The sequence below is a fragment of the Talpa europaea genome, assembly GCF_964194135.1.
Source record: "Talpa europaea genome assembly, chromosome: 8".
In the NCBI taxonomy this organism is placed as follows: Eukaryota; Metazoa; Chordata; class Mammalia; order Eulipotyphla; family Talpidae; genus Talpa; species Talpa europaea.
In genome coordinates this window covers 115,011,765-115,038,752 of record NC_140075.1, presented here as the reverse complement: position 1 = coordinate 115,038,752, position 26,988 = coordinate 115,011,765, and the positions used below count along the sequence as shown (strand labels likewise).

Here is a 26,988-nt window from a genome sequence, read left to right as displayed (position 1 = left end):
GTGAACTCATGCTGCAGAGGCTGCAGATAGCTTCACAGTGCTGTGCTTAACCCCTTGCACCATCAGGGAGGCCTTGTTCAGCTTTTTCTTAACTGCAGACAGGGGTGCAGGCTTCCATGCCCCTTACCTGTCAGAGTGAGAGGGGAGACACCTGGGTACAGGAGACGCTTGCCTGGGTAAGCTCCCCATCGGCACCAGCCTGTGTCCCCTACTCTGTATAATGGGACCTGTCACCCAGGTGGGTGACGCAGGGCTGCAGCTGGGGCAGCAGCTACAAGCCAGAGCTGGCTGGCCCCACCCCCCACCCCCATCCCCAGGAGACCTGCAGAAGTGGCAGGAGCAGGTGAGGCATTCCAGCTGTGGGGAGTCTGTTGGCCCAGGAAGGGTAGGGAAGACTGGGGGGTGGCCAAGGGTGGACTCTGGCAGCTGGTGGCCGCCCCAACCCGCCCTCCAGGTTTCACTTCTCCCTGTGCTTCCCATCGGGGGCTTTTACCCTCCACCAGACTCCCGGGACTCTCTGCCCCTGGTTCCATCACATCCTCCCCAGCCCAGACGCAGGCACACTGGAGCGCAGGGGTCCAGGTCTGCGCCTGCCCCCTGAATCCCAGGGGCTCAAGGGGCTCCGGGCAGGAAGGCTGGCCCCAGGCTGAAGCACAGTGGGCCCCTGGGGGCCCAGGAGGCCGAGCCGCTCCCAGGAGCTGCAAAGGCTCGGGACCAGCGCGAGGGGCTGCGCCTAGCGGGCAGGGCGGGTGGGCCGAGCTCCGATTCTGCCCGGCCCCTCCCACTGTCCCGCAGAGATGACCCCCGTCTGAGGAGGTCCCAGCTCCAGGGCTGTGGGCGGCCCCCTGTGCCGCCGCCGCGCGCCCGGGTGGGTGCCGGGGAGGCGGGAGGCGGGCGCTCGGGACCCACCCGGCGGGCGGCGCCCCGGGGCCGCGCGGGCCCGGGGTGCCTCCCCCCGCCGCTTCCTCCGCGGCGGGCCGGCGGGCGGCATGGCGGGCGCGCTCGCGGCCGGGGCGGGCGCGCTGCTGGCGCTGCTGGCGCTGCGGGCGCTCGGGGCGGCGGGGCACCCCCAGTGCCTGGACTTCAGGCCGCCCTTCCGGCCGCCGCAGCCGCTGCGCTTCTGCTCGCAGTACTCGGCCTTCGGCTGCTGCGCGGCGGAGCAGGACGAGGAGCTGGCCCGCCGCTTCGGGGCCCTGGCCGCGCGCGTGGACGCCGCCCTGTGGGCCGCGTGCGCCGGCTACGCGCTCGACCTGCTGTGCCAGGTGAGCGGGCGCGCGGCGGGAGGGCGGGCGCTGCGCTGGGCACCGCTGGGCAGGGCGGGCGGAGGCCACTCCGCTGCCACGAGAATTGCGCGGGCTCTGGACCCGGAGCACCCTGGTGGGAGCGATTGCGCACCGCACCGGGTGCGGAGCTGGGCATTGCTTTGTGACTTGGGCCTTCTCTGGCCTCAGTTTCCCCTCCTGAAGCAGGACGGACGGGTGATGTCACCACTCCCTCGGAGTTGGGGGCTCCTCTGCCCTGGTGCCTCCTGGAGGCAGTCCCCGGTGCTGTCAGGGCAGGTGTTTGTGGGTTCGGTGCTCCCTTGAGGAGGGGAAGCTGCAGGGGCGGTGGGCTGCAGAGCCCTGCATGGCAAAGACTGGGCTTGGGTTGGTCAAGGGTTTTGGGAGACACCCCCAAGACCCTGACATGCACAGGTACTCAGACCCTAGGGGAGAGGGTTCTGCAGCCCCCACCTCCTCTGTGCTATGCCCGCTCCCTGGTATGGTGACCCCCCTCCCCCAGGGCTAAGCCTTTTTCACCCTTGGAGACCAGGGACAGGGACGTCCAGTGACATCTCTTTGGTGACACCTCTCTGCCCCATCTGTCCTCTGAGGGCAGAACCCAGCTTCTACCCTCACCAGATGGTGCCTTACTGTTCTTTTTCCTTCTGATTCCCAAGTACCGGGAACTTGGGTAGGTAATGGGTCAAGGTCAGAAAGCCCTCAGGCTGGCCCTGGCCCAGCCCCTGAGCAGTAAGGGGAGTCCTGGGGGCAGTGCCCAGCCCTCGTCCAGCAGGGCAGGGCTGTGGGGAGGGCCCAGCGCCTGGCTTGGGGTCGGACAGTCTATTGGGATTTGACTCTCCACTTCCTCGTCATGTGACCTCTATATCCTCTAAACTGGGGGCTGTCTTAGCCACCCCCAGGGTTACCACTCACACAAGACAACATAGGAGGGTCTCAGCAGAGATTCTGGTTGGATTTCTCTAGTGCCTCCGCGGTACCCACTGGCAGCCCAGTCCTGGAAAGGGCTGCGGGGAAGGGGGCGCTGGCAGAGGCCAATTCAGAGAAGGCCAATGTGGCAGCAACTTGTCTGGGGAGTCACACGGCCCAGAGGCGGCCATGGTGGGCACTGGGCCACACTTGCCCAGGTGAGCAGGCCATCCAGATGGGGAGTAAGCGGGCTGGCAGCAGAGGAGGAGGGGCCCAGGGAGCACCACAATGCAGGAGGTGCTGGCCTTGGGTGGACTCTGCTGAGCGCCGGTGCCCTGCCACGGAGGGGAGCCAGAATGGTCTGGTCAGGCGCAGCCCCCTCACCTGCTGGGGGCTTCTCTGGATCAGGTCTCCCTCCCCCCAGTCACATGCGGGGTCACACATCCACTCCACATTTGTTTACTGAGCGCTTCCTGTGTGCCAGGCTCAGCGGGGCAGATAAAGTGGGCGGTTCAGAGGCGGAGGAGGAAGGGAAGGGTCCCCTCTTTCTCCTCCCAGGAGGCCCTGTTCCTGCGCCGCCAGCAGTAGAATGCCCAGCACCTCATCCTGGCGTCAGGGGTGACCTCATGTCTGGAGTGAGCTTGGAGAGGGCAGCTGAGGCTGGGTCACAGCCTCCCTGGCAGGGCCCGGTGGGAGAACAGGAGACCGCTGGATGGAGGACTCTGCAGGCCCGGGCTGTGTCCGGGTGCAGCACCTCTGGATTTCCACCAGGGGAGTTGGCCAAGGGGCTTTATTTAGAGGTTTCAGCCAATGATGCCATTCAGGCAGTCACAGATGCCAGGAGACAGGCAGTGAGAACATGCCCTGCCCACAGTCCCTTCCAGACCCTGCCCTGTCTGGCATCTATGACTCTTCCAGATGCCCAGGGTGCTCCGTAGCTAGAAGCTGGTTTTCCCTTCTGGCCCCTTCACTGTTCCCTGGGATTTGCCCTCATCCAGCTGATGCCCATGGCATGGGAGAAGAGACACTGAGGACCCAGGGCATCCCAGAACGCGGTGGGGTCGGTGTGAGCCAGCCCACAGGAGGGACTTCCCGTGTAACTGAAGTTGCTTCTCTAAATACCTGCGGGCACCAAAGGCCCAGGTGTCCGTGGCACCCACACTCTGCAGGCTCCTGTACTGGCAGCTGCTTCCCAGGAGCCTGTTAGGAGTGGGCCCCGCTGGGTGCTGGGCCAGAGGAAGTTGGCATGTTACAGGCCCAGCCTCAAAAGTCCCCTTGTTTAATTCAGGAGACGGACACATAGGTACTTACCAGAATGTGCAAAAGTCTTTCCAAAGATGGCTGAACACTATGGGATCATGGGGAGAAAGACCATACTCTTCCTGTAAAAGTCAGGGATTTGAGTCATATGATTTGAGCATCAACTGGACAAATACATGCATCACTTCAATTTCTTCTTCCCAACAACTGTATGAGGTTGGAATTTCCCTTTACAGATGAGGACAGAGGCTCAGGGAGGTTGGGGAAATAGCCCAGTCCCCAATGTGCTCCGGCTCCAAGCCCTCTCATATTACTTATTCATCTTGCCTGCCTTCTTAAAGCTCCAGGGGGTGCTGGGTCCTGGGGTGCAAAGCCTGAGGGATAGACAACCATGTCCCCACCAAGCAGACCAGCTGTGCCCTCCCTGGCGATGGTGAGGGAACAGGCGGTGTAGAGAGCTCACCCCTAACCTGCAGAGGTACAGTTTGATGACTGCTGTGAAATGGACAGAGGGCTGTAGAAGTGTCCACAAGGGCCAGGGGGCACCAGAGCCCTGGGAGATGGGGAAGTGGAGGAGATTCTCCAGCCGGGCCTTGAGTCATGCGTAGGAGTTTGCCAGATGCGGACAGGATGAGGCGGGAACGCCCTGCCAGGGAACACTGTGTGCGAAGACTTGTCCTTCCTGAAGACAGTGGTGGACTGAAGAAGCTGCTGGACTCAGGACATGAGTCATGAGCGTCAGTGACCGCACAGGACAGTAAAGTGAGCAGGCTATTTGCTCCCAGGCTCACTGGCCACTGAACTGTATGACATGGGCCAATTCCCCAGGGTTTCTGAGCTGCCCCCTCCTGCCCCCCACCCAACCTCCGGGCTCTGCAAGACTAGTTGCTGACCGTCCTCTTTGCCAGCAGAAGTCACTGTCCATGTTCTGACATTTCCCGCTTCTGCGTGACTCGGGTCTGGGCACCAGGTTTGCCTTGTGGGTCGGTGGGTGCCTACTGGCCACGAGTAAGGACCTGCGGGTCCCAGGGGTGCGTGGAGGCCAAAATTCCAGCCTGGCTGCCCGGAGGCCCTTCCTCGCCCTTTCTGCCTCTGGACTGGGCTTTGAGCAGTGGAGAGTGCTCAGATGGACTTCCAGAAGCCCGTTCTGCCCCCCGTGTCTCTGGAACTGAGGCAAGGGCTCCAGAGGTACTTGTTGAACAAAATGTTGCAGAATGATCTGGAAAGAGAAGGGTCGGGGCATCATGGATGTGGCCACTTTTTATTTATTTATTTATTTGTTTGTTTGTTTGTTTGTTAGTTTGTTTAATTTTTTAATTGAGGTAATGGTGGGTTACAACACAGGTTAGTGCCTCTTCAGATGGATGTGATCATGCCACGTATGCCACCCAGCACCCACAGCCCCCCGCAGTCCAGGGGGCCCCCTTTCTTCCCACCTTCTACCTCCCACTGTGGCAGCCCCGTGCTGCAGTCAGACTTCTAGGGCTTTTTTTTTTTTTTTAAAGATTTATTTATTTATGCATACATACAAGAGCTGGGGTGCAGGTCAGAGATGCGGGGGGAGGGAGCGGTGAGAGGATTCCTCAGAGACAGAGTGGGGAGCAGAACAGGTAGATCGACTGAAATCCACTGCTCAGGGGGACAGTGGGGAGAAAGGAGAGGTCTGGGGCGCCCTGTGGGTCAGCTCCCTGGCCGGGGATTGAACTCATGCTGCAGAGGCTGCGGAGAGCTTCACAGTGCTGTGCTTAACTCCTTGCGCCACCAGGGGGGCCCTCTAGGGTTTGTTTTGTCTGTTCCTTGGCGTGTGTCTCTGTATGCCACATGAGTAAAATCAATGGTATTTGTCTTTCTCCTTCTGATGTGCTTTGCTTAGCATCATCCCCTCCAGTTCTATCCATGTTGTGGCACATGTAGAGAATTTATCTTTTTTATAGCTGAGTAGTATTCCATCATGTCTATAGACCACATCTTCCCAACCCACCCATCTGTGGCTGGGCACACAGGTTGTTTCCAGACCTGGGCTGCTGTAAATATCCTGCCCTGGAACCGGGACCTGTACCCCTTGGAATTAGTGCTCTGTGTTTCAGGTTGTCCCCTGGGAGAGGAGCTGCTGGAGACAATGGCAGATCCATTTCAATATTTTGAGGGCCCTCCAGGCAGTTTTCTTTTCTTTTTTTTTTTTTTTAATTTTTTTTTTTTTAAAGATTTATTTATTTATATATGCACTGGGTACAGTCAGAAGCGCGGGAGGGTGAGAGAATTCACCAGAGCCAGAGCGGGGAGCAGAGCAGGCAGAAGGACCGAAGTACACTGCTGAGGGGAGCAGCGGGCGGCAGGAGAGGTCTGTGCGCCATGTGGGACCCTCCTCTGGTGGCCGAGGAGCAGCCAGGGATCGAACCGGCGCTGCAGAGGCTGCGGGCAGCTTCGCAACCCAGCACTCAACCACTGCACCACCGGGGAGGCCCCAGGCAGTTTTCCATCGGAGCTGGACACATCTATGCTCCTACCAGCAGCACACCAAGGCTCATTTTTCCCCGCATCCTAGTCGACCCGTTGCTAGCCTTTTTGATGTGGTTGGTCACTTCTTGGCACGTGGCTTTCTTTAAGCCTCAGCCCTCACCTGAGCAACAGGGGTCACAAGGACCCTACCTTGCAAAGATAAAAGAGGTGGGAGTCCAGATTCCCTGGCTCACTGGCCACCACTGGCTAGACTCCCAGGATGCTCCAAGGCCCTGGGTGGGCAGGGGACGTGGCACCACACAGAGGCTGGGCTGCTTCTGACCTGCTTGTTGCAGAGCAGAGCACATGAAACAGGGGCTGCATCTCTGGGCCCGGGACAGCAAGTGGCCAGACGCCGGCACTCAGCAGCAGTGGCCCTCAGCCCCACAGTAGCACTGGAGGACAGGGTGGAGTGATCAACAGCCAGGGAGCAGCCCCTGGCCCCGGGCCTGAGGACACAGCCAGGAGGACAGCCTGACCCTGGAGGCCTCCTGTTGGAGCCAGGCTGGCCAGGCCCTGCTGTGAGGGGGGAGCAGGTACCTCTCAGGGCTCCCCTCCATTGGAGAAGCATCTCCTGAGGCTGCTGGCATCTCCCCAAACCCCATCAGGCCAGGCCTGCTAAGCTCAGGGTGGAGGTGTGTGCTCATTTCAGGGGTTCAGCCGAGGAGGTCCTTAGAGATCCTGGGATCTGGGCCCCTGCTGTGGGCGGGGTGGGGTCCAGGGAAGGTCCATGGTACTTGGGCAGTGACAGAGACAGGCAGAATTCCTGCCCCCCAGGGATTCAGGCTCTGAGAAAGCCAGACAACAGACATGAAATGAGTTCATTTTTATTATGGTATTAGAGAATGTCCTAGTTTTTGGTTTTATTTTTCTAAGCCATGTCAGAGGTCAGAAGGAAATGGGCGTGGTGGGTGGGGTGGTCAGGGAAGGCATCTCCGAGGAGGTGTCCCTGGAGGGAGGATCTAAGTATAGTGACCTCGAACAAAGCCATCAGTTGTTCTGACTGAAATGGGGTTTATTCAGAAACAAAGCAACAAAGAGGGTATAGCGGGGAGACCACTGGCCCTTCCCTGAATCCAGGGCTACCAGCCACAGCTGCAGCCCCTATAGTTCCCAGGGAGGGGAGCAGGGTCCCCTCTCGTGGGAGGTGCTAGGCATGTGGGACTCATGGTCTGCTGCGTGCCTGCCAGGTCGCCTCCCATGGGGCTCTGGGTCTTCAAGGTCACAGGGTGAGTCACAGCCACAGACCGAGGCAGCACTTTAGCAGCGGGAGCAGATGAAGGTAACCCCTTGGCTCAGGAGTTGCTGTTCTCGTAGTGACCAGAGCTGAGCTCATTTTCCTAGCAGCTGGGAGGAGAAAAAAGGGGCAGGTGCCGGCCGGGGTTGCTGCCCCCGGGGCAGGTGCCGGCCAGGGTTGCTGCCCCCGGAGCCGGTGGTGGCGGCAGACAGGGCCGTCTCCACACTGGGATCGGGCGGTGAGTGGGTGGCGCGGGCGCATGGCTGGTGAGGCTCCCCAAGACCTGTCCGGCATCCCTGTCTCTGCAGGAGTGCTCCCCATATGCGGCCCACCTGTATGATGCGGAGGACCCCGCCACACCGCTGCGCACGCTGCCCGGGCTCTGCGAGGACTACTGCCGGGACATGTGGGACTCGTGCCGGGGCCTGTTCCGACACCTCTCCCCTGACCCCGAGCTCCAGGCCCTGGAGGGCCACCGAGCCAAGTTCTGCCGCCACCTGTCGCTGGACGACGTGGACTACTGCTTCCCGCACCTGCTGGTCAACCAGAACCTCAACTCTAACCTGGGCCGCGTGGTGGCTGATGCCAAGGGCTGCCTGCAGCTGTGCCTAGAGGAGGTGGCTAATGGGCTGCGCAACCCGGTGGCCATGGTCCACGCCCACGACGGCACTCACCGCTTCTTCGTGGCCGAGCAGGTGGGGCTGGTGTGGGCCTACCTGTCCGACCGCTCGCGGCTGGAGAAGCCCTTCCTGAACATCAGCAAGGCTGTGCTCACCTCCCCTTGGGAAGGCGACGAGCGGGGCTTCCTGGGCCTGGCCTTCCACCCCAGCTTCCGGCACAACGGCAAGCTCTATGTCTACTACTCGGTGGGCGTGGATTTCAACGAGTGGATCCGCATCAGCGAGTTCAAGGTCTCTGAGGACGACGTGAACACCGTGGACCACAGCTCTGAGAGGTGGTTTCCCTGGGAGCCCTGCTGATAGGGGGCAGGGCACACATCCTCTGGCATGTACCCATAAGCACCAGCATGCACCCATATGCTCTGGCCTGCACATATGCACAGTTATGCACTGGCATGCACCCATGTGCAGCAGTGAGCACCCGTTGCACCAACATGCACCCATATGCACTGGCCTGCACCCATACAGGCATGCAGAGATACACTCCAGCATGCACCCTCATGCTCAGTGTGACTGTACCAAGTCATGCTGTGTCTCACACATGTCGTTAAATATTTAGAATATCACACCAGGTGAGGGGCTGAACCCATGTCTGGGATCAGGGGAAGGAAAATCGTCAACAGCCAGCACAGGGTCACGTCCAGACTCCTGGACCAGGCACCTCATATGGTTCATTCTGTCTGGTGGCCATAAGGCCCAATGATTAGTGTTCCCTCCCCCCATTTTATAGCTGAGGAGAGGAGGCTTAGAGAGGTGAAGTGACCTGCGGGGTCACACAGCTGCAGCCTCAGAACTGGCGCCCTGTTTGTCTCCCAAGCCCTTCCCACTGCTCCACCCTGCCCTCCCATGGCCTCCCTGCACCTTCTTCTGGAGCCCCATCTTCTACCTCCCTCGTCCAACCCCTCTGCCCCAGGCAAATGGCTCCCCATCACCTCCAGCAGATTTTTCCATTCCGTGCCTCCAGGTCTTTGTCCCTCTCAACACCAGTCTTTCTGCGTACTGTTTATGCCACAACTGTTTTCAAAATAGATTTGACCTTGCCTGGCAGAAGAGTCATCAGTTTGGGTTCAGCAGGAAAATAAACCATCCCAGATAATTCAGTAGGCAAATGGGGAGAAATCCCCAGCTTCTTCCCTCCTTCCGCCCTCTTGCCAGTGCCTGCTCATGGCTGAACCTAGCTGGAGCCGGCTAGCAGAGAAGCAGCTCATGGGAGCTGGCCCACTGAGGTAGACAACAGGAGGAGAGCCAGGACAGGATGCAAGGGCAAATAGACATATAACAGCATATGGAGTATTTAGTAAAATGCAAATTCTTGACACTGAAGGCATGAAAAAGCAAGGCAACCAAATACGCTGCCCGTGAGAGCTAATGAAGAGCTTGTCATGTAGAGTCATTCTGGATGAGCTTCCTGGTAGCCAACGCAAAAGGGTAAGAGATGACTCTCGCTGTCTTATACAATACTGCATGACCAGCTCTCCTGACCCAGACGGTAGGCAGAGGGACAGAATAGACAGGCTCCAAGGGTGACCTTCACAACTTGAATCCTGATAAAGACTGGAGGCGGAACACAGAATGTGAAGATGAACACGTTTCAGAGTGAGGACCCTCTGGGACCTCATGAGGACAAGCAGAGAACTTGACTCATGCGGGCAGGGAGAGGTGAGCACGCTGGCTCCAGGCAGGACTGGGGATGCATGGCCATCCTTGCCCGAGTCAGCTGCGGGAGCCAGTGGAGCCTTGCGTCCCCAAAGGCCCAGAGTCTGGGGCTGCGCAGGGCCCGACCCCACAGGCCCGGGGTTTGGGGCTTTCCTCTGCTCATCAGGTCATGTGTGCTGGTTTCCCAGTGGAAAGGCGTCTGATCTGGTCTCTGAAGTCCCTGAGTCCTGAATTCAAACAAACCTTTCTTCTTCTTCTCTGCATAGATAAGGGATGAAGTCAGCGACCAGTCCTGGAAGCCTAAGGCACTCATGCAGAGGGAAATACAGGGAGTTGGCTGTGTGGGTATCGGGGTATCGGGAAGGCAGGAGAAGGGCACTGCAAGAAGCCAGAGGGACAAAGTGGGGAGTTCTCTTGTGTGACTCGCTGCTCCTGCTATGTCTGGGCAGAAACCCGGGTCCTCACTTGCCATTCTTTGTTGCCAGCTCCACCACCAGCACTGGCAGCGCTGGAAGCCAAGGAAACGCTTCTCCCCTCTTGTCTCCCACTCTTCATTGGCAAGCCGTAGCCAGGAGCCAGCCTCCTCCTCTCTCCCCCACCCCACCCGTGCCTCTCCCCACCCCCAACCACCCATGCCAAGCTGCCCACCATAGAAGGGATGGCAGATAACAGATGAGGCCGTGGCACGTGCCCCACTTGATTGGCTGGCGAGTGGGTCACTCTGATGATGAAGAAACCAATTGTGCCAGTGGCTGGGGCGACAATTTCCTGTTGCCATACCAGGGCAGGTGCTAGCAGTGGGGAGTGGTAGAAAACGCGCTATATCAGAATGAGAAGGTCAGTTTTTGTCCCAGCTCTGCTACGTATGAGCTGTGTGACCCTGGGCAGGTGACTCAACCTCTCTGAGCCTCCAGTTCCTCATGGGCAAAATGGTATGACTGATCCCTGCCCAGCCTATCAGATCCTTATACAAATTCACTGCTATGAAAGATGTGAAAAGTCTTTTTGACTAAAATGTCATCCAAGACAGCGGTGACTTTATTGCTGTCATCTTGTTTTGTGTTTTTGGCTGAGTTGGTTTTTTTTTTTCGGGGGGGGGGGGATTGCTTATCTTCTTTTAGGATAATCCTGGAGATTGAAGAACCAGCCTCGAACCACAATGGGGGCCAGCTGCTCTTCGGGGACGACGGGTACCTCTACATCTTTACCGGGGATGGCGGCATGGCCGGAGACCCCTTCGGGAAGTTTGGAAATGCCCAAAACAAGTATGTTCTGCTTGGGTTGGCGGCTAGGGGGGTCTGCACACCCGTCTTGGGCTGGGGGGTAACTCCCTTAGCCACGAGGGACAGGCAGTAGTGAGGGCTTTGGCCCATGCCCATGGCTACTAGCTGGGGCCCCCAGGCCAGTCCCGGCCCCTGGTCAGCGGGGACTAGAAACAATCTCCTTGGGGAGTTGGCCGTGAGGAGTAAGGGCGTCCTGCTCGTCCAGGCCCAGGCACGGAGTCCACCTGTTCTGGGCCCCTGAGGAGCGACCCCAGCGCACCTCTGGGACTTTACTTGAAGTCAGCCCAGCCCAGCGGGAGGAAGGAAGAGCCACTGGCGAGGCTGAGCTGGTTGGGGCAGGCACATGTGAGCTCCTGGGTCCTCTGGCCCACGCGACCCCAGGCTGACCCGAAATGGAAACCTAGTCTCGCCCTTGGTTCCTCACTTGCTGGCCTGAGCAGATGGCCTGCCCTCATTCCACGCGCCAGACACACCCACCCACCCCCAACCCCCCCCCACACACACACACGGGTCATGTGAGTGTGGACAAGGCTACACAGCAATCTCAGGCGGCTTCCTCCAACCTCTTAGGAGAAATGACAAAAGCATCCTCACCCCAGAAAGTAAAAATAGCGGCTGTGATGCTGATTACAGTAATCACAGCGTTCCCGGCCGGGGCTCGTGACATGCGTGACAGTGCGGGACTCCGCGCCGCTCTTGCGTGTTTGGGATGTGTTTAGAGATGGAGTTGAGAAAATAGAAATTAAGGATTTGTGGATAATTGGACAGAACTTAAAACATTATTTTGCTGTTATGAGCTTTGCCCGGTGACAGGCCGGCGTGGGCGCTGGCACTGGGCTCCCGCTGCGCGGCAGGGTCTGCGGAGGTGCATGGGGCCACTCCCAGCCTGCTGCAGGGAGAAGGGGGCAGGCGGCGCGGGTCCCGTCACTGCTGGGGGTCCAGTGTGACTTGTCTAATGATGAGGGGGAAGTCCGGGTGCTGCCGCTGGGAGGAGAGGCACATGGCACATGAAGCGTGCAGCGCAGGCCAGGCTGCCCAGGCACAGTCGCGCAGCCAGTGGGTGTGTAGACACCCCAGATCAAGGCACGTGCCTCTGGGCCTCTTCAAGGTGGGGGCTCCCGAGCAATGCTACTTCTGCCATGCAATGCATGAGACCCCAGAGCTGCTCCCCTGGTGGCTTGTGGAGGTTGGGGCTGCACCCCGTTCTGTGTGGCTCTGAAGGGCGCATCCTGGGCTGGTCTTGCTCTGGGGCCCCGGGTGTGGATGTCGGCGGCAGGTGGGCAGTCTGGCCAGGTGGCCTCATCTTGGAAGTAGGGGTGGTAAGTGTAGCATGCGGGGTGACCTGAGTCGCCACTGGGGCCTGACCTTGCCCTGACATGATGTGGCTCTGCCCATGAGTGAGAGAAAAAGCGAGGGTGCCAGCCCCCCTTCCTGCTTGGATCTTTGCGGTCCGCCTCCCCTATTTCCCGGCCTGACCCCGCCTCTCGAGAGGCACACTGGCTGTGACCAGCTGGCACTGGGCGGGGCGCTGGCCGAGAACCCTAGACACAAGACATCGGCGCAGCCTGGAAGACGGCAGGAAGGAGGGGATCCCCTAATGTCAGAGTGGAAGGCCCAGGTCAAGGGTGGTTAGAAGGGGTGACTTTCCCCAGGGCTTGTCCTGGGGCCCTGCTCCCTGGGCCTGACCCCAGCCTCACCGCTTACTATCCCCGTGAGCACGCGTTCGTAGGTTCCCCTCGAGCTCAGCTGGCCCATCTGTAAAGTGGGGGTCTCACCAGTACCCATCTACCTGAAAGGTTGCCGTGAGGATGACCCAAGGTGCTAGAGGCTGTGTGTCCTCTGCCTGCGGAGTGCCTGGGACACAGTCAGGTGCCGATCAACGATGACTGGGGTTACCTGCTGGGAAGCGGCTGAGAGAGGACAGGATCGGGTGTCTGGCCCCCACCAGGCTCCAGCCTGACCGTGGCTCAGTGTGGGCCGTGGAGTCCCGCCCGTGGGTCCTGGCGCCGGCGGGACCCCAGCCATGACCCTGCCCCGCCCGCAGGTCGGCGCTGCTGGGCAAGGTGCTGCGCGTGGACGTGGCCCGCAACGAGCGCGGCCCGCCCTACCGCATCCCGCCCGACAACCCGTTCGCGGGCGACCCCGCCGCGCGGCCCGAGGTGTACGCGCTGGGCGTGCGCAACATGTGGCGCTGCTCCTTCGACCGCGGGGACCCCGCCTCCGGCGCGGGCCGCGGTCGCCTCTTCTGCGGCGACGTGGGGCAGAACAAGTTCGAGGAGGTGGACATCGTGGAGCGCGGCCGCAACTACGGCTGGCGCGCCCGGGAGGGCTTCGAGTGCTACGACCGCAAGCTGTGCGCCAACGCCTCCCTAGGTGACCGCCCGCCCCTCTCCGCGCCCCGGGACCGCCTCGGGGCGCGCCCCTCCAGTGCCGGCCTCGGTGACCCCATCCCAGATCCGCCCCCTCCCCCACTCGGGACCTCCCACCCGGCACCTCCCCCAGCTCCCCATTCCCTGGGGTGCTCCTCTCTCTTCCCACTGGCCCCCCACCCTGGCATTCCCTCCCAGTCTTAAAGCTGTGAGCATCTCCCTCCCTGAGTGGGGCCCATCTTGGGTCCTCCTGGACACCTCCCCATCCCTGACCTCCAGTGTCAGGACCACCCAGGAAGCTTTGGGGGGACGGTCTGATCCTAGCAGCTGGAGGCAGGCTGCAGCCTCACCCTGACTGGTCCCCTCTGCAGATGATGTGCTGCCCATTTTCGCCTACCCGCACAAGCTGGGGAAGTCGGTCACAGGGGGCTATGTGTACCGGGGCTGCGAGTACCCCAACCTGAACGGCCTCTACATTTTCGGGGATTTCATGAGCGGGTAAGTGGCCCAAGGGCTCTCGTGCGAAGACAGACCCACAGCCCTGAGTCCCCCTGGTTGCTGCCACTGGTTCCCTGATAGGTGCATGTGCATGCATGCGTATTCATATGTATATTTGTGCGTGTGCATTCGTGTGTGTGCGTGTGTGCGTGCACGTGCAGAGCTGCTTTCTGACAGGGACGGTGCAGCCAAGCAGGTCTCCCTCTCTGAGGACATCTGAGGATGTCCCCAGCTGAGGACACACCTTGCCTGCCCCCTTCTCTCCCATTGCCTGCCCCGCTTCACCCCATAAAGCGCACCTGTCACTTGAAACTGATGCTAATTTCAGGGCAGGAACATGGTCTTCCCCTCCCATCCTGGGGTGTGGGTTCCAGGCCTGACTACAGATCTGAGGAGCTTGGGGGGCAGGATGGAAGGGGCAGGGACAACTTCCCCAATAGACTCAGGGCCACCTCACTCCTGGGGAGGCCAGGACCTGCCTCTATACCTGCTGACCAGCACCTGGAACCCTGCCTGTCCCCCGGCAGCCAGGATACCCCAGCCCAGGAGACATCTCCCTGCTGGGGACAGGGACCCAGGCCTGACCATGGGGCCTGACCAGATGCTAAGCTCACATGCTATGGCAATGCCACCTCCACCCAGAGACCCTAGAGGGTGTGTGTGGGGAGATTGGGGTGAGTCACACCATCGGGTTTAGGAGCAGGAAAGAGAACATACCTCTTAGATCTGCCGTGGTACAGGCCCCTTCCCCAGAGGAACCTCGTGACCCACTGTACAGAAGAGAAAACTGAGGACCAGGGCAGTTGAGATGTACTCCTGGCACAGTGCAGGGTGTGCAGCCGAGACAGCCTGGGTCCAAATCCTGGCCCACATATTAGCCCTGTGACTGTGAGCCACCAGGATTAATGCCCACCTACTGCACTAGCATGTGTCCAATATCTGGGGCCCTTCATTAGTCCCTCCAGGGCTCTCCTCGTGAGGGCAGCCAAGTGGGTTCCTTGGGAGGAAACAAGGAAGCCTGAGGCTGGCAGAATCCTCACCTCTTGCAAGCTGTGACCAGGTTGGTTTGTGCCCAGGACTTCTACACTGGAGCCAAGAGAGATGCCAGACTCCAGCCAAGTGTCCTGGGGTCTTCTCCCAGCCCGGCTTCCCTGGGGTTGGCCTCTGTGACTCAGCTGTCCTGTCTGGGAAGTACGTCTTGATGAAGCCTCTGTTTTTAACCAGATTCTCCTCTCCCTCTTCTGCCCTCCCTCAAGAGAGGGCAGTCACCTGACCACAGATTCTCCTAACTTTCCCAATCCCCTCCGCGGGGTCAGACTCCTCGCCAGGCCAGGCGACAGAAGAACACCCTGGACCTGAATCAAAGAGACAGCCCCATGCTGCATCCACTCTAATCCAGCCTCAGAGAGCCCAGTGCTGGAGGAGCCTAGGGCAGGATAGCCAGGAGGGCTTCCTGGAGGAGGGGATGTCTGAGCAGGGTGTGAAAGTGATGGAGGACAAGAATAGAAAAACTGGAAAGGAGGCCTTGTTATAGAGCAACCCCGATATTAAATGGGTTCCTGGCTGTGGGTCCTCACCCGCGCGCTTTAAAGAGACTTATGAATACTCTACTATAGACACATGCAAAAGGGTTAATAAAAGGTTTATTTACAAGAGAAAAGGAAATAAGGAAAATGTACAACTCAGGGAGAAAATAGGGAAATAAAGTCTTTAATGTGTCCTACCCGATCCGACGACCTGGAAACCCCAAAGTCACTCTCAGAGCTGACCAGACGCTGCTGCTGGCCAAAAGCCCAAAAATGGAGAGAGACCCCAAAGCCCACGTGTCTGCCTTTTGTATCCACCTGGCTGCTTAACCCCACCCTCAGGTCCCAGCCACCTTCCCTTTGGTGGTGATGGGATTTGGAGTTCCCAGTGTCTTTGGCTTTGACCTGGGGTGGGGGTGGAGTCCACAAAGCCTATGTGGAATTTGCTTTGGGACATCCTTTTCCCCCTAACAGCCTCAAGACTAAAACCTGACTCACACAAGGAGGTGGGTGTTGAGGGGAATAACATGACCATTAGCTGTAGAGGTTGTGACCCTTAGGCGCCAGTGCCTTATCACAAGGCATGAGACCCAAGCAGGATCAGAGATTCCAGGGTGGGCCCAATCTCCGTATCTTTACCTTCAGGCCTGTGCTCCACTCCCTGTAGCATCTGATCCTGCTCAGGTCTCGTGCCTTGTGATAAGCCACTGGTGCCTAAGGGTCATGACCTCTACAGCTAGGTTAATGGTCATGTTATTCCCCTCGACTCCCACCTCCTTGTGTGAGTCAGGCTTTAGTCTTGAGGCCTCCTTTCCAGCTTTTCTATTCTTGTCCTCCATCAAAAGTATCAGTAGGTGACTAACAGGTAGAGAAGGGAGCACGGGACAAGCTCGGTAGTTTTCGGAGATGCCTAAGCTTCATCTCAAGCTCTGAAGCGGAGGCAGCTCCGGGGTCTGTACAAACCGCTGGGCACCAGCCCAGAGGATTCCGAAACTGAGGTCAGCTGCCCACCTGAGCCCTGCGGGTCAGTGGTATTAATTGGATAAAAATCTCAATGATAGTTAGACAGAGTTTATTAGATAATCAAAGTGAGGATTCAAACCAGGGAGAAGAGACCGTTGGGAAGGCGGGCTCAGCCAACTGCTTTTTCAACCACCCCCTTCAGGTAGGGCTTTCTTTATAAAGCGTTGAGAAGGGGAGGAATCACAGATGAAACCAGCACGTGGCAGAAACAAAAGATTTGCTTTCCCAGGCACCCTCTTTCCTGGGCATATGTTAATTTCCAGACAGGGTAAGGCGCACACCTTGAATTCAATGACTCTAGTAGGCGTCACTGACATGTTTGAGAGACAAGGCTGTGAGAGATGAAGGGTCTCACCCTGAGGCAGGGCCTATCTCGGGTCCGGAGGCGGAGGCTCCGGGTTTGCAGCCAGCACTGCTGTCATCCCATACAGGCTGGCCGTGGCGCGCCTTCACAGCATTTCTCTCTGATCCGCTGACTTCTGCCTCTGCCAGCCCTTTCCTCTGGCCCAAACTCCTCTGGGCCTCCCTGCTACACAGTGGGTGCCAGTGCAGGGGACACGCAGACCCAGCTTTGTGGCTGCACCCCCCCTGCAGCGCACCGGCCTATGCCTGCTCGCCTGAATACGTCCTGAGCACTAGGCTCCCTTTGCCCCGGCCTGCTCTGTCTGGTCCTGGCAGCCTGGAGAATAGCAGAGTGACTGACTGCTTGGCCGGCTGGCCAGGTGAATTGGCAGGTGTGTGAACTGGCAGGTGTGCAAATTGGCAGGTGGGTTCCCTTGGGTACTGTGCCGAGAAGGACCCCACAAGTCATCTTCCTCTACAGGCGTCTGATGTCCCTCCGAGAGAACCCGGAGACGGGCCAGTGGCGCTACAACGAGATCTGCATGGGCCGTGGCCAGACGTGCTCATTCCCGGGGCTGATCAACAACTACCACCCGCATGTCATCTCCTTCGGGGAGGATGAGGCCGGTGAGCAGTCCTGAGCCTCTCCTTTCTGACGGCCCAGGCCTGGGGCCAGCCCCCCATCCTTGGGCCTTCCAAAATCACCTTTACACCAGGGGGCTGGGACTGGGGATGGGGGAGGTGGGTAGAGAGCTGTTTGGGCACCGGTCCCCGCTGGCCTGGGCTCCTGCGTCCTGCTCTGGAAGGTGGGGGCCGTGGTCCCAGCCCACCCCAGGCAGGGTTGCTGTGAGGGGCAGAAGGCTGACACAGCTGGGAGTGGGGGCAGAGGACTAGGAAGTCCCTGCAATGCCAGAGGTACAGGCGGGTGGGGAGAGAGATGCCCGAGGTTCCTGCCTGGGTTCCTCGTGGCAAGTATTTCAACCTCAACATGAAGCCGCATTGTCCTCCAGACACGGCTGGACGCCGCCTTCTTGCCCATGAGTGGGCACTTTCAGGCTCTGGTGCTCTATGCAGAGAACAGAGGGGGAGGGGAGAGGGGCCAGGGAGGCTGGACCAGCTCTGCCTCCTGCCTTTGTCCTTGGCCCTGGATTGTCCCTGGACAAAAGCCCAGGGGCCCCCAGTGGGGCCTGATGGATGCTTGGCAGGGTTGCTAGGCAACGCCCACCCAGGGGGCCTTTGGAGGGGTATGCCCTGCTGGGCCCTGAGCCCAGAGCCCCAGGCCCCAGTCTGGGAACCTTTGTTGCACCGACACCCATCAGAATCTAAATTCCCAAAAGGGCAGCCCCAGCCCCCACTGCCATCTTCAAGCCCATGGGGGCCCTTGAAACCCTTTTATTTCTGTCAGTAGGGGGTTAACATGCTTTGGAAGGAGGGGTGCTTCTCTCTGCCTTCCCCCACCACCTTATAGAAGCAGGGCCTGGAAGGTACAGTTCCCAAGCAGCCCACCTCAGCCCTTTGAGTGACACCAAGTGCTGGGCAGCCAGGGGAGGCTCCTCTAGAACAGACCAGCCCAGGGCCAGCAGGTTGGGGGGCCTGGCCAGGCAACCCCTGGAAGGCACAGCAGTCAGCAGCTGGCCAGCTCCAGTCAGAGCCCTGGAGTCCAATGCACACAAACCTCTCCCAGTTCCCAGCTCCAGTTGTTCTTCTGACATTTGTAAATTGCAGAACACGGACCTCTGGTGGCCAAGCGTCCTCCCGGGACAGTCCACCCTGGAGAGTCCAGAGGGCAGTGTCTCTCGGGCAGAGCCCTGCAGGGCTGGTGGGGGCTCTGAGCCCGCGCCTGGGCTTGGGGACTCCCGCTTCCAGAAGGTCAAGGCTTGAAGTATGCCTCAGAAGGGAAACTAAGGCTGACTACCCTGCCCAGTCATGGGGAGGGGGCACTGGCCCCATCCTGGCCCCTGCAGGTCCCTGAGCTGGGCCTTAACCTTGATCTTGATCAGCCAAAGGAAGCCCGTTGAGAAGGCATTCCAGGCCAAGGTGAGCAGTGTGTGTGGGGAGGCTCGAGTCATTCCAGAAAGAGGCCCAGAGGGGGAAGCAAAGGCCGGGGCAGACAGTACGCCCAGGGGCTGTGCCGCTGGCTCTCTGCAGGGACTGACTGGCCAGGGCACCCCAGTTCCTCCTCATCATCATGTGGACCTACTGCCCCTCTCCCATCCCCAAAGGGGGCTGGTGCTCCTGGAGGGGCCAGGTACCACCAACCACTCAGTGCGCTGCCCCCCCCTCCCCCCAGCTCCCTGCCACAGCTAGATCTGTCCCATCACACCCTGGCCTCTCCAGGTTTCCTGAGCCTTGAGTCTCACCCCACCCCCATGCAGCCCTCCCTGACTTCTTCAGGGACATGCCTTCCTCCAAATGCCCACCATGTGCTCACTGTCTGACTTGACCTCTCCTTGACTTCCCCCACCCCCACCCCTGTCTCTGGGAGAGCTCCTGCCCCCTCTTCCATGTCTGAATCGCCCCTGGCTGGTGTCCAGGCCTCCAGCTACCAAGTGTCCCATACTGCTGTGGGTGGGCAGAGGGCAGACCTGGCGTATTCACTCACCAGCTGTGTGACTTGGAACAAGTCTCTTGACCTCTCTGGGCCTCTGTTTTTCCATCTGTGGGACTAGTGGGAGCCTATTTCCTGGTTACAGGTGCTGTCGACAGTTTCCCAGGGGACAGGAAGTGGGGTGAGGAGAGAGGTGCACCCACATCCCGAGAGCATCCTTGGGCCAGTGCTCATAGAGCCACTTGCTGTCTCCACTGCTGCCCTGAGCGGTGGAGGCACTAAGGCTGGGGGGCTGGCCCAGCACAGCTGGCGTGTACATGCAGCTTGTGCAGGGGCTGGGGTCCCCACCAGAGCCTCTGGGTGTGTCCTCTTCTGTCCCTGCCACCTGAGGTGCCTGCGGTCAGTGGAGAGAGGTGACCTCAAGGACTCACAGGATGAGGGTGATGGGACAATGAACCTGGGGTGCTCAGCCTGTGCTCACTTAACCCTCTGAACCCTGGAGGCTCGCCCATTCCAGGAAGGCACTGAGGGTTGGTGTGTCTGCCTCACCCCGTAAGCCATCAGTGGGCAAGCTGGGCCATGGCCACCCCCCCCCTCCGCCTTAGTTTCCAGGTCTGGGGACTGGAGAGCGACCCAGAGGTGGGGCCCCTGACCTCCTGGTTCCTTTGGTGGGTCCGCACAGAGCCTGGGGGAGCAGAGATGGGGGGCACTGTTTCAGTTGCTGCTCACTCCTGGCCTGTCTCTCATCCCAGGGGAGCTGTACTTCCTGTCGACAGGCGTGCCCAGCGCCACAGCCGCACACGGGGTCGTCTACAAAGTCATTGACCCGTCCAGGTGAGTGCCTGCCCCCAGCCCTGGCCTCTGCCACCTCACCTCCCTTTTCCAGATGAGTGCAGTGACTCACCAAAGCCATACCACTGGGGGGGGGGGGGGCGGGGGGCGGGGAGAGGGATGCAGGGACGCAAATCCCTGCCCTCCAGGTCCAGAACAATCTGACCGAGGGAGCCTAAGATAAAGGATCTCACATTTTCGAGTGGTTTACGCAAATCCCTGCCCTCCAGGTCCAGAACAATCTGACCGAGGGAGCCTAAGATAAAGGATCTCACATTTTCGAGTGGTTTTAGGCGGCAGGTGAGGTGCCCAGATAGTCCCGAGTTCCCAATGGGCCCCCCGCCTTGTCCCTCATCGGCTTCTTACATCAAGGGGGACCTTTGTCACCGCGGGGAGCCAACACCGGGCAGCACTGTTACTGTTGTAGAGCAACCCCGATACAAAACGGGGTGCAGGACATCATTTCTCCCTAACATTACCACCACGCTTTTACTTTTATCGATTATTCAGTTTTTATTGAGGGACACTTGTTGACAGCGCTCTGTGTGCTGCAGGGGTGTGTGTGTGACCCCTACGCCAGCCAGCCAGGTGCCATTACCCCCCACCAGGGCCTGCGTCCAGCCCACCCCCCCAGCTTCAGTTCTGCAATCAGAATCAGATTTCTGGGCTTTGTTTTGGTTCAGTTTTGTCTGTTCCTTAGCGCTGTCATGGTCCCCTCAGGAGTGAAATCGCCGGTGGCTGTCTCCTGACTTCCCTCTCCAGCTTCGGCCCCTCCCAGCTCCATCCCAGCTGTAGTAAGCGCCACATTCTGGAAAGAGCATTTCTCTAGTTTTTCCCAAAAGTCCTTTTTCTGCTCCGGGACCCGGTCCAGGACCCACATTCCGTTAGTCATCTGTCTCTGGCGTTTCCTCTGGTCTCTGAGGGCCTCTCTGTTGTCCCTTGTTGACCACACAGTGCTTTTTTCTAAAGCCCGAACCCATTAATTATCCACGTGACTGGCCCCTCCCCCCACCCTCCCCCTCTCCCTGGGGTCTCCACCATCTTGCCCTCGGGGCCAGCACTGGGTCCGTCCTGAGGGGGGACTTGCCAGCTGTGTCTTGTTCTCCTTTGATCCCCACGTGGTGTAAACAGCTCCGTGTTGCAACACCAGTGCCAAAAGGCCCTTGGACTGGCTGGGTGAGTTTCCATCAGGCCGCTCTGCCCTGGCCGTCTCGCCGACCCGCGACGGAAATGTCCCCTAATTCAGGCCAGATGTCGCCTTTGACCTGTCGCGCGCTCCAGCGTGCACTGCGGTCTGTTGGCTTGTTATCTCCAGCAAGGGATCCTGACCGGAGAGGGAGTCTCCGGCTCATGATTTTGTGGGCCCCAGGAGCCAGCTGCCAGCCAGCACCCTTCCCTCCCACCCAGCTTTCTCTTCTGCAGTAAATGAGTTTCTTTGCACCCACAACATATTGCAAGGGGTCCCCATGACACATGGTTGGAAACTGGGAGCCGAGGCGCTGGGGTCCTGTCCTCTATCATTTTGGAGTTTATCTTCTACCTTTTTGCATAGCAAAGATTAGCCTAGCAAATGTGAAGGTAATTCCCGTGAGGGCCTTAGAGCCCTGCCGGGCCTGCCTGAAGCGAGTGCATGTTCTCTGGAGTTGAGGACCCCCAGAAACCCACCCTTCTCCAGCTGTATGAGGTGCTGTCGCCCCTAGCTTCCCTCTTCGACCACACCTGTCTGGGAGCCATGGGTGGCCCCGGGGGACCTGGGCTTTCCTCTGGTGCAGATGGGCCTAATGGCCTCTTGGACCCATCGGGGCAGTCCCCAAATAGGGTCAGGCCTGGTCCGAGACTCACAGGCCACAACCTGCAATGCCCTAAAATGGGATTCTGTCCTTCATGCTCACGATGTCACAGTGCAGTCTCCTCTCCCTGTGGGCGCCACCCACCCTCCAAGACCCTGGGCCCCTGCGCTCTGCTCCTGGCTCTGAGGCACTCCCCTAACCCCCAGTTATTTAGCTTGCCCTAACCTGCCCCTGGCTCCTCATGCAGAGACCCTCTCCTATTCTGTATCATCAGGAACCCAGAACCCCGAGGGGCAGAGAGGGACCGAGGGATCAGGGTGGCAGGCCAAGTGGGAGTAGAGGAATTGGTCCGGTGGGGGGAGACCGTGACCTTGGTCAGCATCCTCGGGACAGTTCACACTCTGAATTAGAAGTGGCTCAGGAAAGGCGGCTCCCCGGCCCCAGTGGGCCCCAGGCTGAGGCTGTTAGATGGTTTTCCTGGGTTGGGCCCAGGGCGGCCAGGAGGCCGCAGCCCACACAGCAGTGGCTTCCTACTCAGCGCCCTTGTGATGGTCCACACCTGCCCAGGCTGAAGGCACACTGGCCTGTTCCCTCCCCGCCCTGCTGCAGGGGGAAGGGTGTGAGATAGAGTGAAGGCAGGCTCCTGGGAGGGGCTCCTGACCCCCCTCCTGTGTGTCGGCAGGCGGGCGCCCCCTGGCAAGTGTCGGATCCAGCCCCCACGGGTGAAGGTGAGGAGCCGCCTCATCCCCTTCGTGCCCAAAGAAAGTAAGTGCCCGCCCAGGGGGACGGGGAGGAACATCCCCACAGCTGCACCCAGCCCCCTCCAACCAGTGAGGGTGCCCTTGCTGGACCTGGACGCCCTTCCTCCACCCTGGGGCTCACTCTGTGCCTGGCACCCATCAGGCACTCAGTTAAAGGGGCCAACTCCTTGACCTGTCACCTGGGTGCTGCGTGCCAGGTCCAGGGGCCTGGCACGGCTACAAGCCATGGGGCACATGGCTCCAGGCCAGGCATGGTGGAGTCTGCAGGAGGGACAGGGAAAGCATGGCCCCGACTGGGAAGTCACTCCAGGTGCCACAGCCCCTTGGGGAGGGGCCTCAGTCCCACCTACCTTGTCTGTTTGACTAGCTTGGCGGGGGGGGGGGTGATCCTCATGACCTGGTGCCAGGCAAGGCCACCCGTGGCATCTGGGGCACTGAAAGGGGTGAGGCCGAGGAGGGGGCTGTCCCGCAGGTGGTACAAAGGCCCAGAGTCGACTTGAGACCTTCCAGTTCTCAGGGGAAGCAGGAAATCCACCCACTAGTTAATTATCCCTCCCCCCCGCCCCCCCGACACTATGTGCTTCATTTGGGGGAACAACGCTGAATAAGATGGACGCTGACCAGGTTTGGCCGGGAGAGGGGGGTGTGTGGGGGGGTGGGCGGTGCTCCCATCTCAGTTCCTGATTCTTGGTTTGTTCATATCATCTCATAATTTGAAACCCACCCACCGCCCAAAGGAAACACCTCAGGGGCCAAGGGTGCCCACAGATCACCAAGCAGGGGTGATCTGCAGGGGGGGGGTGACAGGAAGAAGGCACCTGGAAGTGGGGTGGCCCTTTAGGTGGGAAGCCAATGTTTGGGGAAGTTTGCTCTAACTGCACTTGGAGCTTTTTAAAAAATATATTATTTATTTTTATTTTTCATTTCGGGAGCTTTTATTAGTTGCCTGCCCTGAGCTGGACGCTAGGGCCGTGAGAGACAGGCCGGCCCTGTCCCTCCAGGCCGGGACATTCAGGAGGCATTTAGTGGCTAGGCTGGGGCCATGGGGGCCCAGAGCAGTGGAGGACTTGGGGTGTGTGGGGGTCCCTGGAGTGGAGTCTGAGAGTTGGGTGTGGGAGGAAGAGGAAGGTTGCACCGTGTGTGTGTGTGTGTGTGTGTGTGTGTGTGTGTGTGTGTGTGTATGGTGGAGTAGGGAGGGGGCAATGTAGACAGAGGGAGCAAAGTGGGAACAGCCAGCAGGAGTTCTTCTCCACAGGGGGCGTGGGGTTCAGGGTGTGGGAGGGGAGCCCCGGTTCATGACGGGGTGCTCCCAGCTCCCCTGCTCTTGGTCTTGGAGGGAGGCCCTTGCTTCACCTCATCTCTTAGTGGATTTCAAAGTGGGGTGGGCAGAGGTGAGGCAGAGGGGATCTGGGCTGGTGGTCCTGGGACTCCTCCCCATACTAACCAAGTCACGTGGGGGTCCACCCCCCGAGGGAGGCCATGCCTGAGGGTCTGATATAGTGAGGTTATCCCAGGGCTGGCCTGGGCAGGTGAGGGTCGTGTCTTGCAAGGACAAAAGGATCCACCCCCTCAGCCCCCTAGAGCCTGTTCTAGGCCCTCCGGAGGGGGTAGATGGGGTTGCCCCCCACCCCATCTGTGTGGGCCCAGCTGAACAGAGAGCTCCATCCAGCTCCCCTTGGTTGGTCAGGAGCCTTGAGAGCCTGGGTGGGAGTGTCCCCCTGCCCCAGGCCCCTAGGTAGCAGGGCCCCACCTGCCAGTCTGCTGGAGGCCTGCGGTGCCTTTCCCATGGGTGGGCCTCGGCCTCCTGGCCACAAAGCAAAGGGTGGGGGACACCCAGCAGCAGACTGGCACAGCTGGGGGAGACTGAAGCAGCCACTGGCCCCCAGGCCCAGGCTGGTCCTCAAGGGGAAACTCTTTCCCTGGATCCCTACTGTGGGTGGGGAGCTGGGGGTTTGGGGGGCCAGGGTCCCTCTGATAGCACCTTTTCCACTGTGCAGAATTCATCTGGAGGCCGGAGAGCACCCCGCCGCCCACAGCGCGAGCGCCCACCAAGGCGCCCCGGCGCAGCCGCCCCACGGCCGCACGGCCCGGGCCCACCCGGCCCGGGCCCACCCGGCGGCCAGCGCGGCCCAGCCGGAGGCCCGGGACCCAGAAAGGCGGGGGTCGCCGGCGGGGGCGGCCGAGCGCCGGGGACCCTGCGCCCTCCAACGGCGCGGTGCGGCTGGTGCGGCCCTCGGGGCTGAGCGCCGGGCAGGGGCGCGTGGAGGTGTTCGCCGGCGGCCGCTGGGGCACCGTGTGCGACGACGCCTGGGACGCCAAGGCCGCCGCCGTGGTGTGCCGCCAGCTGGGCTTTGCGCACGCCGTGCGGGCGGCCAAGCGGGCCGAGTTCGGCGAGGGCCGCGCGCTGCCCATCCTGCTGGACGACGTGCGCTGCGCGGGCTCGGAGCGCAGCCTGCTGGAGTGCGCGCACGCGGGCGTGGGCCGGCACAACTGCGGCCACCAGGAGGACGCGGGCGTCGTGTGCAGCCACGTGGACCCCGACCTGTAGGCTGCCCCCCATCTGCCCTGGGCACACCTGGTCTGCCGGCGGCGGGCCCCGGGAGGTGCGCAGGGGCGCGCGCTTCCTCTCCATCCCTGCCCGACGGGGCGCTGCGGGTCAGAAGCCACAGCAGGAGTTGGGGTCTGATGGGGTGCCTGTGGCTCTGGACCCCAAGTATTCTTTTCTTACCTCCCACCATCTCCAGCAGGAGTAGGAATAAGGGCAGAACCTGAACACTGAGGGCAGCCCCCTTCACGGACAGACAGGGCCTGGCTGCATTACCAGAGACACAGCCAGTGGGCTGAGGGAGGGGACAGCTATGTTCTGCCCTCACTGGAGTGGAGGGCCCCCATCATCTGGGCCAGAGGGCAAAGGAAAGCTGTCTGACAGGCGGGCCCAGGGTGGCCTGTGGCCTTGGTGCCCAGCAAGGGTCAGGCTGCCTGGAAGGAAGCAACCGCTGGCTTGGGCTGGCTGGGGGACGGCTGGCCTGTGGAAGACACTCCAGAACATTTTGGACCTCATCACCATGCTGGGCCCTTGTCCTGCTCTGGGGAGAGTGCTGGCTCCCAGCCCTGAGGCTTGACTCTCCCCTGCTCCTGGAACAGGAGCAGAGCCCTCCCCAAGTGCCCCTCGAGCCACCAGCCCCAGGGTGTGGGGGCCCCACTGCCATCTCCAAACCAGCCCCTGCTCAGTGAAATCCAGGGGACCCTCTGATCCCTCCTGGGGCGCACCAGCTGAGGGTCCATTGAGACTACTGAGGCTCTGGCTCCAGGGCTGTGCCAACAGCATGACTGTTTCCAACCTCCCTCCTGCCTCTTCTCTGGTTTGTTCTGCCTGGGGCTGGGGGAAGGCTGAGGGGAAGGGTGGTGGGGCGGGTGCCAGGGCATGTTCCCCGGCAGGGACGAGGGGTCCACATGAGTCTAGGGGACTCCCAGCTGCTCCCTGAAGCTGAGTGAGGAGTATGGGACTCTGAAGACAGCTATGGGGTCACCCTCTGGGACTCCTCACATCTCTGCCCTTGTGGGACTGGCAAGGGCCTGGGGGTCCCCTGGTGCCCTGCCCTTGAGTCTGGATCCATGCTCGGCACCCTTGTCCTCAACACAGCCCTCTCCCTTTTATGGTTGGGGAAACTGAGGTGTGCGAAGTTAAATGTCATAGTGAAGGGCACCCAGCCAGGGAGGGGGAAGCCAAATTAGAACTCCGGCTCCCGGCCCAAGTGCCTGTGTCCACAGGGGGATCCCCGGGTGACCCACTGTGGCGGCCTCTCTGGCAGGGAGAAGCCTGCTCAGGATGCAGGGAAATTCTGAAGTGTGAGCTGGGAGGCCCGCGGTGACCATCCAGGTGATGCTCCTCAGTGCGCAGGTGCAGAGACCAGCACTGGGGGCTGAGTCCTGGCATGAGATGGACCAGGGGAGGGGGCAGCCTGTGGGCCTCAGAGCCCAGCAAGGGCATCGGTGCAGTGACCCCCTCTGGGCCTCCACTGCCTCCTCTTCTGCGCTCTTGGCTCTCTCTCCCGACCCTGCCGAGCTCCCTCCTCATTTCAAGGCCTGAGGCCATTATGCCACAGATGGGGCCTGGGAGGTGGGGTGGAAGTGATGGGGGCACTTCCCACTACACTACAGCCCCGAAAGCCTGGGGCCACCCTCTGGGGCACCTGCCACCTTCCCCCAAATGTGGGGTACCCAGCCCTGCTCAGCGCTGCTGTTTGTTGAGGCCACTGGAGGAGAGAAGTCCCAGGCCCACCCACCCCTCCAGGCAGTGCTAGCCTCAACCCGCCAGGCATCTGGGCAGGGTGCCCCCTCCTGGTGCCCTGACTCCAAACAAGGCTTGGGCTGCAGCCGGACTCCGGAGAAGACTGGCCCAGTCTCCTGAAAGAGCAATGATGATGCACACACTGACGTCAGCTGAGCTCTTACTCTCACGAGGCTCCGTCCTAGTGGTTTTACAGCTCACTCAT

At 60.4% G+C, this 26,988-nt stretch overlaps 1 protein-coding gene across 1 annotated transcript; it reads left to right on the top strand.

Annotated features, from left to right (window-relative positions):
• Nucleotides 1–986: 986 nt before the first annotated feature.
• HHIPL1 (HHIP like 1) lies at nucleotides 987–25,040 on the top strand (the record flags this gene model as incomplete). The annotated part of the gene is made up of 9 exons (XM_084239593.1): nucleotides 987–1,262; nucleotides 7,494–8,140; nucleotides 10,643–10,786; nucleotides 12,849–13,177; nucleotides 13,545–13,671; nucleotides 17,044–17,189; nucleotides 19,863–19,944; nucleotides 22,414–22,496; nucleotides 24,490–25,040. Exons 1-9 carry the CDS (start codon nucleotides 990–992, stop codon nucleotides 25,038–25,040), a joined length of 2,382 nt encoding a protein of 793 aa, XP_084095719.1. The 5' UTR covers nucleotides 987–989.
• Nucleotides 25,041–26,988: the final 1,948 nt, after the last annotated feature.